The sequence below is a fragment of the Corella eumyota genome, chromosome 3 (assembly GCF_963082875.1).
Source record: "Corella eumyota chromosome 3, kaCorEumy4.1, whole genome shotgun sequence".
Classification (NCBI taxonomy): Eukaryota; Metazoa; Chordata; class Ascidiacea; order Phlebobranchia; family Corellidae; genus Corella; species Corella eumyota.
Genome location: NC_137492.1, coordinates 5,473,651 through 5,493,712, shown reverse-complemented (window position 1 = coordinate 5,493,712; position 20,062 = coordinate 5,473,651). Strand labels below are relative to the sequence as shown.

The following is a 20,062-nucleotide window of genomic DNA, read 5'->3' as shown; positions in this document are numbered from 1 at the left end:
AATAAAAATTATCTCAAAGTTTTGTTCTACTCAAAATTTTTGCAAAATTTTTTATCTTGAATGTTAGTTAGGCCAATGCGCGCCTAATTAAATATAAAATTTTAGATTTTGAGATTTCATAAATTTTTAATAAAAGTTTCATAACTTTTATGAATATTAATATTTTCAAAAAATATTTTGTAAACACGGTAATTGGACCTGTGCAGTTTTAACACAACAATTATTTTTCGATTTAAAATTTTTAATTTTTTTAAAAAAAATTTGTATGCAATATCATTGGCCAAAAATATCACGTGACCTAATTAAACCCAAAATAAAAATTACCTCAAACTTTTGTTTTACTGAAAATTTTCGCGAAATGTTTCATCTTGAATGTTAGTTAGGCCAATGCGCGTCTAATAAAATGCAAAATTTTAGGTTTTGAGATTTCATAAATTTTTAATAAAGGTTTCATAACTTTTATGAATATTAATATTTTCGAAAAATATTTTGTAAACACGGTAATTGGACCTGTGCAGTTCTAACACAACAATTATTTTTCGATTTAAAATTTTTTTTTTTTTCAAAAAATTTGTATGCAATATCATTGGCCAAAAATATCACGTGACCTAATTAAACCCAATATAAAAATTACCTCAAACTTTTTTTTTACTAAAAATTTTTGCGAAATGTTTTATCTTGAATGTTAGTTAGGCCAATGCGCGTCTAATAAAATACAAAATTTTAGGTTTTGAGATTTCATAAATTTTTAATAAAAGTGTCATAACTTTTATGAATATTAATATTTAAAAAAAAATATTTTGTAATCACAGTAATTGGACCTTTGCAGTTCTAACAGAACAATTATTTTTCGATTTAAATTTTTTTTATTTTTTTCCAAAAATTTAAATGCAATAATCATTGGCCAAAAATATCACGTGACCTAATTAAACCCAGAATAAAAATTTGCTGTAACTCTTGTTTTACTTAAAATTTTTGCGAAATGTTTTATCTTGAATGTTAGTTAGGGCAATGCGCGTCTAATAAAATATAAAATTTTAGGTTTTGAGATTTTATCAATTTTTAATAAAAGTGTCATAACTTTTATGAATATTAATATTTAAAAAAAATATTTTGTAATCACAGTAATTGGACCTTTGCAGTTCTAACAGAAAAATTATTTTTCGATTTAAATTTTTTATTTTTTTTCAAAAAATTTGTATGCAATATCATTGGCCAAAAATATCACGTGACCTAATTAAATCCAAAATAAAATTATCTCAAAGTTTTGTTCTACTCAAAATTTTTGCAAATTTTTTTATCTTGAATGTTAGTTAGGCCAATGCGCGCCTAATTAAATATAAAATTTTAGGTTTTGAGATTTCATAAATTTTTAATAAAAGTGTCATAACTTTTATGAATATTAATATTTTTGAAAAATATTATGTAAACACGGTAATTGGACCTGTGCAGTTCTAACACAACAATTATTTTTCGATTTAAAATTTTTTATTTTTTAAAAAAAAATTTGTATGCAATATTATTGTCCAAAAATATCACATGCCCTAATTAAACCCAAAATAAAAATTACCTCAAACTTTTGTTTTACTGAAAATCACGGTAATTGGACCTGTGCAGTTCTAACACAACAATTATTTTTCGATTTAAAATTTTTTATTTTTTAAAAAAAAATTTGTATGCAATATCATTGGCCAAAAATATCACGTGACCTAATTAAACCCAAAATAAAATTATCTCAAACTTTTGTTCTACTCAAAATTTTTGCAAAATGTTTTATCTTTAATGTTAGTTAGGCCAATGCGCGCCTAATTAAATATAAAATTTCAGATTTTGAGATTTCATAAATTTTTAATAAAAGTTTCATAACTTTTATGAATATTAATATTTTCAAAAAATATTTTGTAAACACGGTAATTGGACCTGTGCAGTTCTAACACAACAATTATTTTTCGATTTAAAATTTTTAATTTTTTAAAAAAAAATTTGTATGCAATATCATTGGCCAAAAATATCACGTGACCTAATTAAACCCAAAATAAAAATTACCTCAAACTTTTGTTTTACTGAAAATTTTCGCGAAATGTTTTATCTTGAATGTTAGTTAGGCCAATGCGCGTCTAATAAAATGCAAAACTTTAGGTTTTGAGATTTCATAAATTTTTAATAAAGGTTTCATAACTTTTATGAATATTAATATTTTCGAAAAATATTTTGTAAACACGGTAATTGGACCTGTGCAGTTCTAACACAACAATTATTTTTCGATTTAAATTTTTTTTTTTTTCAAAAAATTTGTATGCAATATCATTGGCCAAAAATATCACGTGACCTAATTAAACCCAAAATAAAAATTACCTCAAACTTTTGTTTTACTAAAAATTTTTGCGAAATGTTTTATCTTGAATGTTAGTTAGGCCAATGCGCGTCTAATAAAATACAAAATTTTAGGTTTTGAGATTTCATAAATTTTTAATAAAAGTTCCATAACTTTTATGAATATTAATATTTTTGAAAAATATTATGTAAACACGGTAATTGAACCTGTGCGTTTCTAACACAACAATTATTTTTCGATTTAAAATTTTTTATTTTTTTTTAAAAAATTTGTATGCAATATCATTGGCCAAAAATATCACGTGACGTAATTAAACCCAAAATAAAAATTATGTCAAAGTTTTGTTTTACTGAAAATTTTCGCGAAATGTTTTATCTTGAATGTTAGTTAGGCTAATTCGCGTCTAATAAAATACAAAATTTCAGATTTTGAGATTTCATAAATTTTTAATAAAAGTTTTATAACTTTTATGAATATTAATATTTTTGAAAAATATTATGTAAACACGGTAATTGGACCTGTGCGGTTCTAACACAACAATTATTTTTCGATTTAAAATGTTTTATTTTTTTTCAAAAAATTTGTATGCAATATCATTGGCCAAAAATATCACGTGACCTAATTAAACCCAAAATAAAAATTATCTCAAAGTTTTGTTCTACTCAAAATTTTTGCAAAATTTTTTATCTTGAATGTTAGTTAGGCCAATGCGCGCCTAATTAAATATAAAATTTTAGGTTTTGAGATTTCATAAATTTTTAATAAAAGTGTCATAACTTTTATGAATATTAATATTTTTTTTAAATATTATGTAAACACGGTAATTGGACCTGTGCAGTTCTAACACAACAATTATTTTTCAATTTAAAATTTTTTATTTTTTAAAAAAAAATTTGTATGCAATATTATTGTCCAAAAATATCACATGACCTAATTAAACCCAAAATAAAAATTACCTCAAACTTTTGTTTTACTGAAAATCACGGTAATTGGACCTGTGCAGTTCTAACACAACAATTATTTTTCGATTTAAAATTGCGATTTAAAATTATCATTTTTTTTATAAATACGCTATTAATAGGTCAATGCGTTTTAATTGTTATAATTGAAAATCAATTTAAAAATTTTAATTTAAAAAAAAATTCTAACCAATGATGTCTGGGATCAATATACTTCAAAGGAGGTCAACTTAGACAAATAAAAAAATATCTCTTACTTTTGTTCTACTAAATATTTTTGCAAATTTCTTTAAGTTTTTGCTTTTAATTATATTTATGGGATCATTTGTAATGTTTAGAAAGTTAATTTTAGTTTATTATAATTAAATGCAAATTTGTTTAATATAATTTATTCTAAATATTAAAATGTTAATACTTGACTTTTTTCTTTATTATAGATATTAAATATTAGTATATTTAAGTTATTTTGGGCATGTTTTTAATAGCGTATTTTTTTCTTTGCATTGTTAATTATACACAATATCCTATTGTGCGTAATAAAATGCATTTAATTTAAGAAGAGTAGCTTATTAAAAAAGACTTATAATAAAAAAATAAATCCAATAATAAAAAACTATTATACCCCATAATTAAAAAATGCCGCCCGTATAAGGGATATTACGTATGAAGGTCATCGATCATCATACATTTTATTTGAGGTTTTAAACTTCCAACGTGTTTATTTTTGTATCATAGCAGTCTATAGAACCTATGATTCATACCTTTTACTACGAATAAAAAAATCTGCAAGCATTACAATTAAAACAAAGAAAAGTTTTGGGAAAACTTAAACAATATACTGTTTTATAGATAAGATATAATCTAAACTTAGTTACTTTTAACTATAGTTTGGTAAAAGTTTATCGCATTAAAATTGAGGTTTTAAACTTCCAACGTGTTTATATTTGTATCATAGCAGTCTATAGAACCTATGATTCATACCTTTTACTACGAATAAAAAAATCTGCAAGCATTACAATTAAAACAAAGAAAAGTTTTGGGAAAACTTAAACAATATACTGTTTTATAGATAAGATATAATCTAAACTTAGTTACTTTTAACTATAATTTGGTAAAGTTTCATCGCATTGAAATTGATTTAAAATGGGTTTTATATTTTAATAAAACTAGTCAGATTTAGTGTCAGGAAATGCGTTTTTGTTCTAAGTAAAAAGGTTTAACTTCAGCAGGTAATTTTTTTATATGTAGGTTTATAATTTGATACGAGTTATTAAGTTTATTATAATTTAAAAAGTGTTTTTAAAACATAATAATTTGAAAATGAACACCACTCAATTACCATCAACAACAAACATCACGAATTCTCTTAAACTAGCAGTGCGAACTTCTAAATGGATTATCAGCGAATTCGTCATCTTAATGTTAATCACATCAACCATTTGGTTTTCAATATGCATGATGACAGTGTACATAAACAAAAGTGGAAAACGGTTAAAAAAAAAGGAATATACTAGCAACCAGATTTTGTTGGCAGCAGCCTGCATAGCACCTTTAACTACTTTTCGTATGATTTTTACCCAGTCAACTTTATTGATCGGTTACTTTAAATATGAAGCCGGTAATTACATCTGTGAAGTAGTTTTGGATGTCGCTGCTGGGTTCTTTGCTGTAAGCATTTTTTCGATGTACCTATTCTTATGGCTGCGTCAACGTATTTTCTATTTGCAACCTTCACTAAAGCATCTACATACAAGAAAAGTTAAAATTTTAAGCTGGTGTAGTTTGTTTTGTTTTATATTAATAGCGGTTGGGTTTGCGGTTTTGTTTATTTATCCGTTGAATTTTCAGACATCAGACTTTGGATGCATATCCCGCCCTACAGCTATAAATCTTAATTTAATTCTATATTTGGGAGCACTGTTGTTGATTGCCCAACTTATTCTTTTCGGTTTGTTTATTTATCCTTTAGTCATGCATCGTAAAGTTCAGGTTACCATGTTGAAGAAAATGCCCAAAGTCTTCGTGGTTGAAACTTCAAACAAAGTTTCATCATTAAACACAATTAACGAAACAATTCCAACAGAATGTCCACTTGTTGACTGTTCAAATTCGTTAAAAGCTAACAAAACACCATTAAACGATAATGTTGCATTAAAGTTAAAAACCCGCTCAACATCTGCAGGACTAACCAAACACACGCACAGTGAAAAAAGAGTGTTAAAGGTAATCAAACGATCTGCTGTTTGTGCTTTAGTTTTTACCTTAAGTATCGTTTTGGCAATGGTGGCAATAACATTCTTTCTCCCCAAAGACGCACCAAAGTATTTAACTTTTATACTGTACGATTTCAGTTTATGGATTAACATGTTAAGCATTTTTTTCTCGTTCGAAAATTACAAGGTAATTTTTACCGGGATTTGTTTAAAATAAATATGTAATATTTGTTTAAAAGTAGTAATTGTCAGATAAATTTTGTTACACTTTACTGTAAAAAAAATTTATTTTAAATTAAAATTTAAAAAAATTATTTTGAATAGTGTTTACAATATTTTAAATGTATTTACTAAAAACAAAAAAAATGCTTTTTTAATCGATTTATTATTTTTTTTTTAATCGATTTATTATTTAATAAATAATTATAATTGTCTTCTTAACCCGTATTTCGTGTAAATGATTCTTTGTTGTTTTTTACACCGATTAAATATTGCCATACCTTCCTTTATATTAATTGTCATAGGTAGGTCCATTAATTTTTTTTAAATACCCTTTTTGCTCGATATTGTTCAACTGGGTAAAAATACTTTTTAGTTGGCTTTATTTATGTATTTACCAAGTTGTAATCATGCCATAGCGACAATTTTAAACCGCTTCCTACATTAACAATTACCAAAATAATAAATATTTTTTAGTATCGGTTTTAAAATTAATTTAATATTTGTTACGTTAAAAACAATAAGTTATGCATTTTTTACTTTGTTTAAATAAATATACAAGAGTTTCGGTATAATTTGTAGTTTGTAAAAAAATTAAATTGAATCTTGTCATAGTATTGTTTTATAGCTTGTTTAATCTTAGCGTTGTGTTTGAGCATAGTATTACAAACAATCACTAAACAATATTTAAATCAATATTTATAATAAATAACTGGTCAATAAGGCTTGTATTTTACATAGAATAAATTCCTGAAAAATGAACAATTTAAAAAAAAAGGAATGATTGCGGTTAAGAAAACAATTTAATGTCATGTTATAAAACAAATTATAATAATAAAAGTGTAAAAAAAACAATAAAAATTACTTTAAATTGGCAAAACAATTTATTATTGAATAAACAGCTATGTTTGAAGTTTATATAAAATTGAAATCTTTTTTCATCAACAAGAACCTAGAAAGAGCTCCTCAACCAGATACTAAAAATAAGAAACACAGTTAGTATTTGTTTGTGGTAAACCCTGTGAAAAAATTAAAAAATATTTGATTAAGCTGTAAAAAATGGTTAAATTAAAGTTTTCTTTTTAACTGGAACTCTAAAAATTAAGAACAAATTAAAATTAAACAAAAAACAAATTGCTAGGGTCTTCAAAATATTTAACCAGAATCTAAAAATAAAAAACAAAATGTTAAACTTTGTTGTGGTAATCTAACCTGAAAGAAATAAAAATAAAAGGGTTATTTTAGTTTTTAAGGCCCCTGTGGAAAAAATTAAGTTATCAAGGCCCCTGTGGAAAAAAAAATTTAGTTATTAAGGCCCCTGTGGAAAAATTTTTAGTTATTAAGGCCCCTGTGGAGAAAAATTTTTAGTTATTAAGGCCCCTGTGGAAAAAAATTTTAGTTATTAAGGCCCCTGTGGAAAAAATGTTGGGTTATTAAGGGCCCTGTGAAAAATATTTTTAGTTATTAAGGCCCCTGTGGAAATTTTTTTAGTTCTTAAGGCCCCTGTGGAAATTTTTTTAGTTATTAAGGCCCCTGTGGAAAAAAATTTTAGTTATTAAGGCCCCTGTGGAAAAAATGTTGGGTTATTAAGGCCCCTGTGGAAATTCTTTTTGTTTTTAAGGCCCCTGTAAAAATATTTTTAGTTATTAAGGCCCCTGTGAAAAAAATTTTAGTTATAAAGGCCCCTGTGGAAAAATATAGGGTAAGTGATTTAAAAAGAATAAAAAAAAAATGGCCAGTTATAAAAAAGATAATTTAAAACATTTTAGAATGCAGAAAAAATAAGAAACGCCTGCAAAAAATAAAGGAATTCAGATATTGGAAGAAAATAAAAAACGCCTGAATAAAAAAAATAGGAATTTGGGAATGTAGAAAAAATCAGAAAAACGCCTGTAACAAATAAAAGAATTTGGAACTTTTTGGAATGCAGAAAAAATTAAAAACGCCTGTAATAAATAAAATAAAATGTCAATTTTGGAATGTAGAAAAAAATTTAAAAAACGCCTGTAATAAATGAAAGAATTTAAAAAATCTAGAATGCAGAAAAAATTATAAACGCCTGTAATAAATAAAACAATTTAGAGTTTATGAATGCAGAAAAAAATTAGAAATGCCTATAATAAAATTGTTTTTAGAAAAAAATTTGTATATATGTTTTTACAGTGTTAATTTTTGTATTTCTAAATAAATGACTGCTGCTAATGTTAGTTCAAATAATGTTAGGGTGCCTCCCACAAAAACATCTAATTAATATTTACTTTGGATTTCAACCCACACATAAATAATATTTAACTTGGGGTTCCAACCCATACATACAAGTATATTATAATAATAATATTAGACGAAAAAAGTTACAGTAAATTTATGTAACACATATAATAACACACACTTAGGCCTAGTTTTAAACACTTAAAAATTGTTTATGCGCTTAATTATGAGTTTTTTAATAGCCACAAAATAAAATTAGATTAGACACGCGATATCCACTGTTATCTCTAAAATACATATACCCACACTTAAGTATAATTTTAAACACATTAAAATCTTTAAACACGCTTGATTATAAGTTTTTAACCAGACACAAAATAAAAAAGAATAGGTCTGCACTACTATACTACTACATAGTCTTAAAGTACACATCGTCTAACACACACTTATGCCTAGTTTTATACACTCTAAAAAACTTTTAAACACACTTTTAAACACAAATTTATAAACACTCTCTGTGATAAGTTTTTAACCAGTCAAAAAATAAAAAGTATAGGCCTGTAATATACTACTATATACTCTTAAACTATAGATATATCATACATTTACAAAGGGCAAATAATTATACAGTAAATTTTTGCATTAAATACACATATAAGTAAATATAACACACACATAGGCCTAGATTTCATATACTTTCTATTCTACAGCGCAAAAATTTTTATAAACATTAAACAGCCCCGTTTAATATAATTATCATAACAAAAAAAACTGAACACATTGGGACTGTGTCAACTATATTACTTTATATGCGCGGAATAATGAATTGATTAGCCACAAAATAAAAAATAGACTGTTATACTATAAACTTTTACCCGTGAAAAAATTTTATGCGCTTAATTATGCAGTACATGTAAAAGATCAGGCACGTAAAAACCTACAGACCTCTCATTAATGGTAACAATTATTATTTATATATATATTCTGTCTTACAAGTTCTTCTTGGTCCTGAGTTAAGGCCAAGGTCCTGAGTTAAGGTCTTCTAGGTTCTGAGTTAAGGTCAATGTTTAAGTATTCTTGAGTTTGTTAATTAATCCATTCCATTCCAAAGTTGTCTTCGGGTCCTGAGTTTTTTTTTTAACTTAACTTCTCCTTTGCTAGGGAGACTGAAATTGATTCCATCCATATTCCAGTCCTCCATTTCCTGCTATTATCTTTTTCCTCCAATAACAGGATATAATCCAAATATAATCCAATTTTGCTGCACAAAAAACATTTTTTTAAATAAATAATGGACACTTAAACCCTAGCCAAATCAACTAAGATATGCCAAAATTGTGCCAAAAAGTTTTAAGGTATCCCAATTTTTTTAATTTGTGTATGCCAATTAATTTATATTACGCCGATGTTTTACATTATATGTATCAAAGAATTTTTAAAATGCTAATGTTTTAGTATTCAGTTTCCCTTGGACATGCCAAAGTTTATGAATTAAAAGTATAGATTAAATACCTTGCTTTACTTTTGAAAGAAAGTACCTGCGCATCAACACAGGTTTAATAATGTTTAAAAACATTTAATAAATTTAAAAATAAAATGGAATAAAATTAATAATAAAAAAAAAAAATTATTTAAAAAAAATTATAATATGATTTTTTAAATTTTATTTTTTCTAAATTTATATTTAAATATAAAAAATCGAACAAAATTTTACCTGGAATATATTTGAGAATTAATGGCCCAAGATATCGCGTTCATTTTCTACTTTGCTCACTTTTTAAAATAACTAAAAAAAATGAATTTTGTTAAGTAAAAATATTTTACACCAACATAAAATAAAAAATTATGATATTATATAAAAAGTAATAACGTACTAAATAATACCCTAATATATTGTAAAAGCCATTACGATGACTAATAATTCTTTAAAAAAATACGATTTTCAAAACACTAACAAAAATACGTGCACTCACCTTAAAAGTCCATCTAGAATGACTAGAATTCCGATTTTGAAATCTAACCTCTACGTCACTGGTCACTGCGCATGTGCAGTAATGTGCGTGTGTGTGTGTATGCACAGCGTCTTGAAGTAAAAAAGTTCTTTTTCAACTGTCAATCAAAATTTAAAACGAACACTTGTTTTAACAGAGCGCCTTGTGATGCAACACCCGGGGTGTAAAAGGAATGTCTCGTGGAAGCGCACTAATTATGACGTCACATTTCTTGCGCCTCGCTTAATGGAAAATTTTACCGTTTTGTAACAGATGTTACTGTTGAAATAATTGTTCCTAATTCGCCATTTTTTTAGGTAAAGAAATTCTAATCTTTTTACTCTTAATAAACACCTTGGTTTTTTATCTTATATTACAATTAAAATAATGCAACAATTTAATATATTTTTTTAGTTATTTGGCTAAACTTGTAACAATGGTAGACCACTGTTTTTTGTAATAGCAAATCACGTGGGTACGCTTTGTCCTAAATTATTTGGTTTACTTCAAGTTTGGGAGAGCTAACTTTTGCTTGTTTAATTTTTACAAACGTATTTAGAATTCTATTTGAAAAAGATTATCATTAAAATAAATTAAACTTGAAATTTCATGCGTTTTATATTTACCCCCGATGTGGGAAAGTCGACTTTATGACATAAACATAAAAAAACAGTTACCTCGACTCGGTCTCGCGCGTTGCCTTTGGCAGTGTAAAATTTTATTGAATATCATTGCCCGATATTAATAAACTGCTGATTAAGAATTGACTCAGCAAAAGTTACCGTTTATAGCACCTTACTTAAGGGCGCTACAGCATGAGAGTATTGGGGATTAAACCAAAGTCTTCTCGTATAGTGAAGCCAAGACCACTACACCACGCTGCCCTATAATAAACATTTGTACTTGATATAATAAACCACAACACTTTTACTGCGTACAAGAAAGCAGAGTGTAATTATTTTTGTGTTTAAGCTTTTTGTAAACGTCATGCCTAGGAGTGAATAGTGTGGCATTGGTGCTGTTCGAACTCAAAACCCTTCGACTTCTAGACCGCTGTCATGACCGGATGTATATGTTGAATATTAACGTTTACCAGCGTGAAAAATATCAAAAGATTTTTTAAATACCATACTATTTGGCCATAAGTCTATTTTTGTAAAAAAACATCCAAAAATGTACATTTAATTGATTTTATTGGAAATCGACCTGCAAATTCGTTAATTTAAACCCAATATTTATTAATAAACAAGTTTATAAAGCAGATATTTTTTTAGTAACCATGCGAATTAGCATTAAGTTGACGTAAGTAAATCTAAATTCATTTGCAAAAAGTACAACTTTTGGTTTTTAGAAGATATACAGACTGGGGTTAAAGGTGCATGCGTGCTTTAAGCTTACACATAATTCACAGTACCATTAAATTTAGGTTAAAAATAAAAAAAAATAAAATAAAAAAGAAAACCAAAATCATTCATGTTAAAATGTTCATAAATCAGTAAAAAATTTCAATTTTAAGATTACATTATCAAAATTAAAAAATAACCATTGTCAATTTGCTACACCGTATTATTTTTTAATAAACCCAAATAATGCCACAACACTGCATACGTCATCAATTACAAATGACGTCATCATGCTGCCACGTCTCTCACGACAACAACAAACACACTGAGCAACAACGACAGCAAACGCAAAAGTCTGCAAGGTCATCTGAAATTTAGCCGAAAATCCAACAAAAAATACAACAATTTTGTACAGCTTTAATTCTTCTATTCAACAACGTCATCCGTTTTTTGGTCAAATATTTTCCTTTTCAAATAACCGCATTTATGCTTGTTAGTCGTTCCGTCCCACTCGAAATGCGGCACTGTAACGACCCGGGCACCTTGGGCTCGCAACAGCCGCAAAACGAGTCGGGTTTTTCCGTTGGCGTGCTTAGAATCTCGGCAGAAGCGAAATCGCGGTAACGGAACGACGACAATATTCTGAACCTAAAATTAAAACACCTTGGTTATTTATTTTTTAAATAGCGATTTTTGTAAATTGAAATCAAAAAGTTAAATTTTACCATTTTAATTTTGTTCAAGAATTTTTTTATCAAAAAAAATTCTTTAAAAAACAACCATTTAATAAAATGCAAAAAAACAAATAGTAAATAAAAAATGTTTCAAAAAAATTGTTTTTACCAAAATTTTATACCAAATCATAAAAATAGCAAACACTGGACAAAATCCTAGTTTAAAATTTTTTTAAATAATTTACACAACATACCGTTTGGTGCATGTGTGCTGGTATAAAGTTGGAGGAGGGTTCGGCTTCTAATAAACTTCCATCTAACTTGGCATGGATCAAAAACACCGGACATTTACCAATAGGAGATGAAACAACACTAAACTTCTCATAACTCACTGTATCACATAAGCGATCGTTCACATCCTAAAAAAAGAATTAAATTTTTTTGTTTATTCTCAATGTGGGAAGGCTGACTCTATGGACTAAAAATAGAGTAAAATATATTAACTGGTTTATTTTCGAGTTGACTTTGGCAGTTTGGGATATCACTGAATATAATAGTACCATAATTAGCCTGCCCGTTGGTTTTTGGCCAGGCAGTAGTTATTACCGTTTATATCACATTACTTAAGAGCACCACATCATGGAATCTAACTAAGAACCCCATGTAGTGAAGTCAAGTGTTAACGCTAATTGTCACACTTATAAAAAAATTAAAACAAGTTCTATTTTTAATAAGACGACTAAAAAAATTTTTTTGTGATCATATAAAATAAATTTTTACTAACCTGTTCGTATTTGTATAACTTGACAGAAGGTCGCCTTAATAATTGCTGTGGAATAGAGTTTGGAAGTAAATCCGGTCTTTCAATGCTTAAAGTTCGACACAAATCCTCCAGATAACTTCCTTTGTGTATATTCCCAATGATCTATAAACAAAGAACTCTTTTTAAAAAACAATTTTTTTAAAATGATTAATATAACTAGTGAACACGTTTTAAAATTGAGAACAGAGTTAAGAGCTTTCAACACTTAGTTTTACTACTTGAGGTTATAGGTTTGATCCCCACTGCTTTTATGCTGTAGCACCCTTAAGTGGGGCACTATAAACAGAATGAACTTCTGCTAAGCCAAAAACAATCAGCAGTTATTAAACAGACAATTATAATCTATAATATCCCAAATCTGCCAAATCAACTTGGCAATGGTTAACTAATACTACTTTATGTTCAGGTAGTAAAGTTAACCTTTCTACATAGAGCATAAATAAATACAATAAACACTCAGTACCTGTTCCTGGGTTATCGCCAAACGAATGATTTTAGTTGGATATCGTCCAAAAACTGCAAAGTGGAATGCTGTTAGGATAAGTTTTCGTTGCACATTTTTGACATGGCTTGTGGACAAAGTTGTTAATTTATGAAGCAACTCCTCGTAAAGTTGCTCAAAAAACAAATCGTCGTTTTCAGGCAAAAAATAAACCTGAAAATTGTAAATGTTTTAAAACTACAATGGTATTTCTTGTATAAAAATTTGTTAAAAAACTCTTTTTTTATTTCAATTTTTATTTTGCAATGTCATTGGCACTTCGATTAAAAAACAAAATTTAACCAAAAAGGTTTATAAAAATACAATAAACTGCCCAAGCTTAAAGTAATAAAAAAAATTTACTTCAGGAATATATTAAAACATAAATTAAATTTAAAAAAATTGGCAACCCAAACCTGTGCCATGGCATCAACGACATCACTGAGAGCCACAAAATCAAGATCTTTCATGTGAGTGATCACGCTGTTCACAAACATTTGCATCAACTCACGATCATAATGATAAAACACAGTAAGCCATTTTATCTGAAGTATAAAAAAATGTTTTAATTAAAATTTGCTAAATTGAGTAACATGGCATGGTGCTTAAAACCTTTGGCTTAGTACACGAGGTCCTTGGTTTGATCACCACTGCTTCCATGTCATGGCATCTATAAGTAAGATGCGACCGTAACATACTACTGCGTAGCCACAAAAACATTAGCAGATTGGAAAAAAAGTTATATAATATGGTTAATACCGTCTAAAACTGCCAAAGCCAACTTTTGGGTCAGGAAAACAAATGTTAATCTATGTTTAACCTTTGGAATCGTTACTTCTACATTGAAAATAAATAAATGAAAAAAACAATTACAAAATATTAACCTGAGTGATAAAGTTGTTCACATGATAATGTGGCAATCTTGATTTGATGTCTTCACAAAATGTCATTAACATCTTACGACCTTGAATGTTGTAACCAAATTTAACAAAATATCGCAGAGCAGCAGAAATATCCTTGCAAAAAAAATATAAATTCAGAATTAATTTAACTTTATTTAAATTTAGCCAGTTAAAAACAATTATTAGAATTTTATGACACCTTTTTTAACATACTTCTGGGTTTAAAAAAAAAGATTTTATAAAGTTTTTTGTAGTTTTTTTTTAATAAATCAAAGTATTATATAAACAGATTATTTTCAAAACATATATTTTTTATTTATCTATAAAAAAATTTTAAAAAAGTTCTTGGTTTTAATTTAGGCATGGCTTTATACCAAAAACTGTAAAATATCAAAAACAAACTAACAAAAACAATTTTTCTACAAAATATATTCATTATGTTTTTTAGTTTACATGTATTAAATTTTTACAAAAAGGGAGTAAACTACCGTTGCATATAATACTGTTTAAATATGCACAGCCTAGCCAAAAGAAATTAGTCTGAAACAAATACTAAATAATTAATGAAAGTTTCATTATTTATTCTGCAGCTGGCAGGCAAAACCTAAAGTGCTTGAAAATAACTTTAGGAAGATCGATATCGTATTTTTCAAGTTAAGCTATACATTTTTTTTAGGATTTAAACTGGTATTTTTTATTTAAATTTGTTGCTTTACAGAAATGAAATTTAAGTAACAATACTTCAATTATTTCAGAAATAATTTTTAAAAACAATTTTCAAACAATAAAATTATACTTTGATATTATTTATTATGGTTATTACAGCAAATATGTATTTTTTGAAATTAACTTAGAACTGAATATCCTAAAAGTGATTTTGTTATAAAAAAACTGATGTTAATTATTTAAGTAACTACATAATGTAATCAATATTAATTGATGAGAAGTCCTTTGTAATACAATCAATATATTGTACTGGACCCAAAGTTAATTACTGTCCTTATGTTAAAATTGTAAAAAAATTAGGTCAAATTCAAATAAACAAAAAAATTAAATAATTTTATTTATAATCTAATAACTTATACTTCAATAAGATATAATTATAATTATTATGTTAAAGCAATAAGATCAAAAATTTAACCCTTGAGCTGTCTAACAGTTTTTTGACAACATATTTTTTATATCAATAACACTTCTTTAACACTTCTTTTTATTTTTTAAAATTTTTACACTGGGCAAATAGCATAGTGGTTTAATGTGATAGTGGTTTAAATGAGAATCTATGGAAGTTGTGGGGTCCAGGGCCTCTTAACACAAACTCAACACAATACTAACCTTTATTAAAATCACAAAGTTGGTCTTTAAATCATTGGAAATAAATCAATTATTAAAAAAAAATCAAACCCATAATCAGGTTAAATAATATACCTGTGGTTGTATTGGAACTTTTTTGCTTGTGATTGCTTCACTTGCCATTTGCAACAACTTCAAAGAAGGAGAATATTCCATTCTGTAGAAAGCATCAAACATGTGAGCAGCCATTGAGCGCCCGTCAGGATAAACTGATGTTAGTTCGTGCGAATATCTCTGCACACATGATTCACATCTGCGTTTTGCTGATACGGTAAAATATCTGTTTAAAAAAAAACAATTAAATAAAAAAACAAAATTTTTTTGTGAACTGACATCATTTTTAAATTATTTTTGATTACTAAATTTTTGTTAAAGTTGCTTGAATTTAGAAAAAAACAAAAGCAATTACCTGTCTAAAAAATCAATACAAATAATGTTGAAACTTTGATTGAAAAATAAATGATTTAAGTAAATTTAAGTTTAAAATAAATAAACAAACAGATACATATAAAATTATATCATTACAAACTAAAAAATTTAAAGAGAATATGTAACCTTCCAAAAGATTTCATAATTAACAAAATGGTGTAAAGATCTGTCATATCATTAAGATACTTCATTGCCCTGGCAGCAGATACATTGAATAAATATTCAGAGTTTAGTAAAGGAATATTAGGCGTGTGAAGGCACATTGCTAGAAGGCGCAACTCTGAAAAAGAAAAATATTATTGCATTAAGTAAGACACCCCATTGCATTTATTATTAATAGACGAACTACGTTTTATTTGTTCTAATATGATAGCAACTCACAACCAATATAACCTGTGTGATAAGTTAGAAATATATACTTAAAATTTTTATATTGAATAGAATGAATATATATATTACATGCAATACACAATTGTGTTATATAAGATAAAACAGTCAAGTTTTTAAAATGACTCACAAGAATCTAATAAATAATTCAATACACTTAAAAAAATCACCTAAAAGAAAAGTTAAATTAAAGAAATCAACCTTAATCTTAAACCTAAAACTATATTGAAAGACAACAAAAAAAGCTAAATAGTTAATATAATCTAGCATAAACTTTACATACAACTATATGTAAAATTGGTTTTTGATAATATTAAAAATTGTCATCATCAAAAAATTTACTGATTGTTAAAGTCTTAATAACAAGTTTTAGTTGTAACAAGCTTTAGATCACAATATTGGTTATACATTTGTATTAAATGTATAGTTATTTTGTTAACTAAAATAGTTTTTTTGTAAGAAAATATTTAATGGAACCTAAAAAATATACTGGATTGAATTAATTAAACTCTAACCCAATTGGAATCCATTTCGCATTGTAAATTTCAAAAGTATTAAATATTTAATTGAAACGGTAGAGTGGTGTATTGGTTGGAACACTTGGCTTTACTACATAAGGTCCTAGGTTTGATCCCCACTACTCTCATGCTGTAGCGCTTTTAAGTAAGGTGTTTTAAATGGTATAAACTCCTGCTAAGCCAATACTTAATCAGAAGCTTAACTGTCGGCCAAATATAATCTATGATATTTCAAACTGCCACAGGCAACTCGAGACTGGGTCAGGGTAACTGAAGTTACTCTATGTTTAGGTCGTGAAGTCGACCTTCCCACATCAAAGGTGAATAAATATAAAAAAATTGATTTAATGCTCTCTGCTTACCGTCCAGGTCTAATGTTTCATAGTTAACATGTGACAACAAGGATGGAATTGTGGAATTTTTTAAAGTTAATCTCAAGTAGAGGAGATCAGATGCGGTGGTCAGCAAAGCAAAGTTATTTAAAGTTTTCATGTTTTGTTGAATAAGAACGATCAAGTTCCGAAAATGTGGGTTCGTTAAAATGCGACCGCACAACTAAAAATCACAAGAATTTACTACATTTAAATGACAAAAAGTTGCTAATTTAATAGACCCATTAAAACAATTTTAACTAATGCTTACATATTAAGTACAAATAATTTTCAAAAATAATATTTAGCCTTATCTATAATTCATCAACTTTTTGAAGGCAAAAAAATAGCATAGTTTTTGCCTATCACAATTGCGAATGTGAACTTATGTTTAAGTCATAAAATTGATCTTTCCACATAAAGGATAAACAAAGGAAATAAAAAACGAATGTAATAAACAGTAAGTTTTACCTTATTGTATTCAGGAGAATTTCTTTGGTGTTCGTTAAGTGCTCTCAAATAAATATTATGAATCGAAGAGATTGCAAGAAGGGTGTCCATCTCTCCTGTGAAGTTTTTCAAACAAAGTAAAATCTCGGGAGAGGTGTTGCAACGATTAATCGCCGAGTTTAGCTCCGTTTGGTTTTCCAATTTCAAGGTGAAATCTACAACGAAATTTATATACAGTTTTTTTAATTTCAAATCCAACGAAATGTTAAAAAGATTCAATTCTACAATTTTTTTTCATTTTCTTAATTTTGCCAATTTAAATTAGATTTTGATAATAGCCTATAATAAAACATATATTTGTAAATACATTATGAGAAAATAAACAAAAAGGAAATGTGGTAATGTATAAAAATAATTTTTTCAAATAAAATATTTAAAACTTTGAAGAAAAATAACAAACCCAAAAATTGATTCCCCTCATTTTCGAATTCCATTGACGAAGGTTGGGACATTCCACTTGATATACCACTCGTGGAACAGTCGTCAAACTGGGGAGACAAAACTTTATCCTCCTTTTTAACCTCATTTTTTTGGTTTGTTCTTCCAATCGAGAACTTTGTGAATTCGTTTTCTATTGCAGCAGAAACTGCAGAAGTGTGAAGAGGGGATTTTTGGGGAGCCAAGGGCGACACTTGTGGGTTAGGTGGGGTGATTTCAGGGTTTAGAAATGTTTTTGGAGTTGAAATAGGGGATAAAAGAGTGGGGGAAAGTAACTTTGGGGTACAATGAGGGGTTGTGGGTTTTGAAGATTTTGTTGGGGAAACACTGGTGTCTTTTTGGCAAACTGTAAAAATTTTTTTTCTTAAAATACTTCTAAAAAATTGGTTTTTATAATAAATTAGGCTTGATCACAATTACGTAAGTAAAAAACTCTATTGTCAATACATTGTACCTAAAAAAATTTCAACTAGGTTATAGTTTATATATAACCCACATTTTTCACTAAAAAACTTAAAATTTTATCTTATTTGGATGGTTACAATGGGTCTATTAACATTTTAAGGTTTTTATTATTTTAAAACAGATCTGAAATCATTCAAAACCTCTTTTAACATCGGGTTGTTGTTGGACGATACTTTCAACAACATGCAGAGATGAAGGTCGGGTGATCGAGCCTTCTCGTCTTTCTTCGTCACAAACTAAACCTTCTTGTTCTAATTAAAAAAAATTAATCAAACCCAGAATTATATGATTATAAATTCCGAGTTAAAATTTTTCTATAGGCCAATTAAAAAAATAATTGTTCAAAGGTTTAGCAATTTCAAATTTTAAGTTAATTAGAAGGCAAAAGTGTGTAACTTAAAGAGTATAGCAATACTTTTAGTTGTAAAATAAATTATAAAAATAAAGTAAGGAAGAATAAATTGATCAGTAATTTTTTACCATCAGTATCTTTATTTTGGGAAAATGTTTCATAACTTAAATTTCTTTTTGGACTCAATAATGGATCAGGTCTAGTACAGCAGAACACCTTAAAATAAAGAAGATTTTTAGTATCTCACAATGACCTCATAATAATACCCTTTATTTTAAACCAGTTAATTAATTCCTACTGATTCCATGTAAATTTTGAAAATAATAGCCTATATACATAGATGGGCACAGTTAAATAAAAAAATTCCTAAAACAATAATTTATTATACGATACAATAACTTAAGCAATGATAGTTAATAAGTCAGATAATAATTTTTAATGTTAACTTAAAAGTTAAATTTTAAGGCAAATATTAACTTTTGCAATTAAGGATTAGCACATTAACTGTTTTGTGTCCAATTTTGCTTGTATTTATACTATTTAAAAGAAAAATGTTACTTTTTTTTGCTTATAAACAATTCCAAAAAATATTAATATAAAAACTTACACCAGAAAACATATGTCTCCAATTCTTAGTAGCTTGGGAGAAAACATAATTGGGCGATTTTAAAAGACTAAGCATAATGCTAAAATATAAAGAAAATAATTTATCAGTATCATTTAAATTGAAAAAAAGGAGCTCTTATAGCGTCGTCCGCCCGTTTTAAAAATGCGAAGAAGATAAAATTTTTATACCTTAGCCTAATCTTCACTTGCGCTTTATAGTTAATTTTTATAGTCCACGCTTTTTTTTTAGTCCAATGGAAGATTAGGAAAAGGCATAAAAAAGTCTTTTTCCGCCTTCATTTTAGTTCTACCAGACAACATCTTTAAACCTGGCGGACGACGCTAATAAAGCACCGAAAAATACCCTAACTAAAATACACTTAATTTTTTATGTTATTATTAGACTTTTTACTTTTACGCTAAAACTGTTTCTAGAAGAGTATTTTATCGCTATTGCTATTATATACACAATTTAGAATTCCCAG

The 20,062-nt window shown here is 27.2% G+C and overlaps 1 protein-coding gene across 1 annotated transcript; it reads right to left on the bottom strand.

The window, feature by feature from the left end:
* Positions 1 to 11,101: 11,101 nt before the first annotated feature.
* Positions 11,102 to 19,669, bottom strand: LOC145745233 (uncharacterized). The gene is made up of 14 exons (XM_082563243.1): positions 19,579 to 19,669; positions 19,100 to 19,187; positions 18,760 to 18,870; positions 18,117 to 18,500; positions 17,678 to 17,871; positions 17,198 to 17,390; positions 16,057 to 16,210; positions 15,577 to 15,781; positions 14,131 to 14,262; positions 13,663 to 13,791; positions 13,229 to 13,420; positions 12,727 to 12,867; positions 12,197 to 12,361; positions 11,102 to 11,916 (listed from the first exon to the last, which is right to left on the bottom strand). Exons 1-14 carry the CDS (start codon positions 19,651 to 19,653, stop codon positions 11,695 to 11,697), a joined length of 2,385 nt encoding a protein of 794 aa, XP_082419369.1. The 5' UTR covers positions 19,654 to 19,669; the 3' UTR covers positions 11,102 to 11,694.
* Positions 19,670 to 20,062: the final 393 nt, after the last annotated feature.

What these genes read in the sequence shown, in the direction of transcription:
- LOC145745233 (XM_082563243.1), bottom strand. Translation starts at nt 19,653, where the DNA reads ATGCTTAGTCTTTTAAAATCGCCCAATTATGTTTTCTCCCAAGCTACT. An exon ending in TGAAACATTAGACCTGGACG is followed by an intron (nt 16,211 to 17,197) that starts GTAAGCAGAGAG and finishes TTTCTTTTTCAG; the next exon opens with AGTTGCGCCTTCTAGCAATG. An exon ending in CAGCACACATGCACCAAACG is followed by an intron (nt 11,917 to 12,196) that starts GTATGTTGTGTA and finishes TTTTAATTTTAG; the next exon opens with GTTCAGAATATTGTCGTCGT.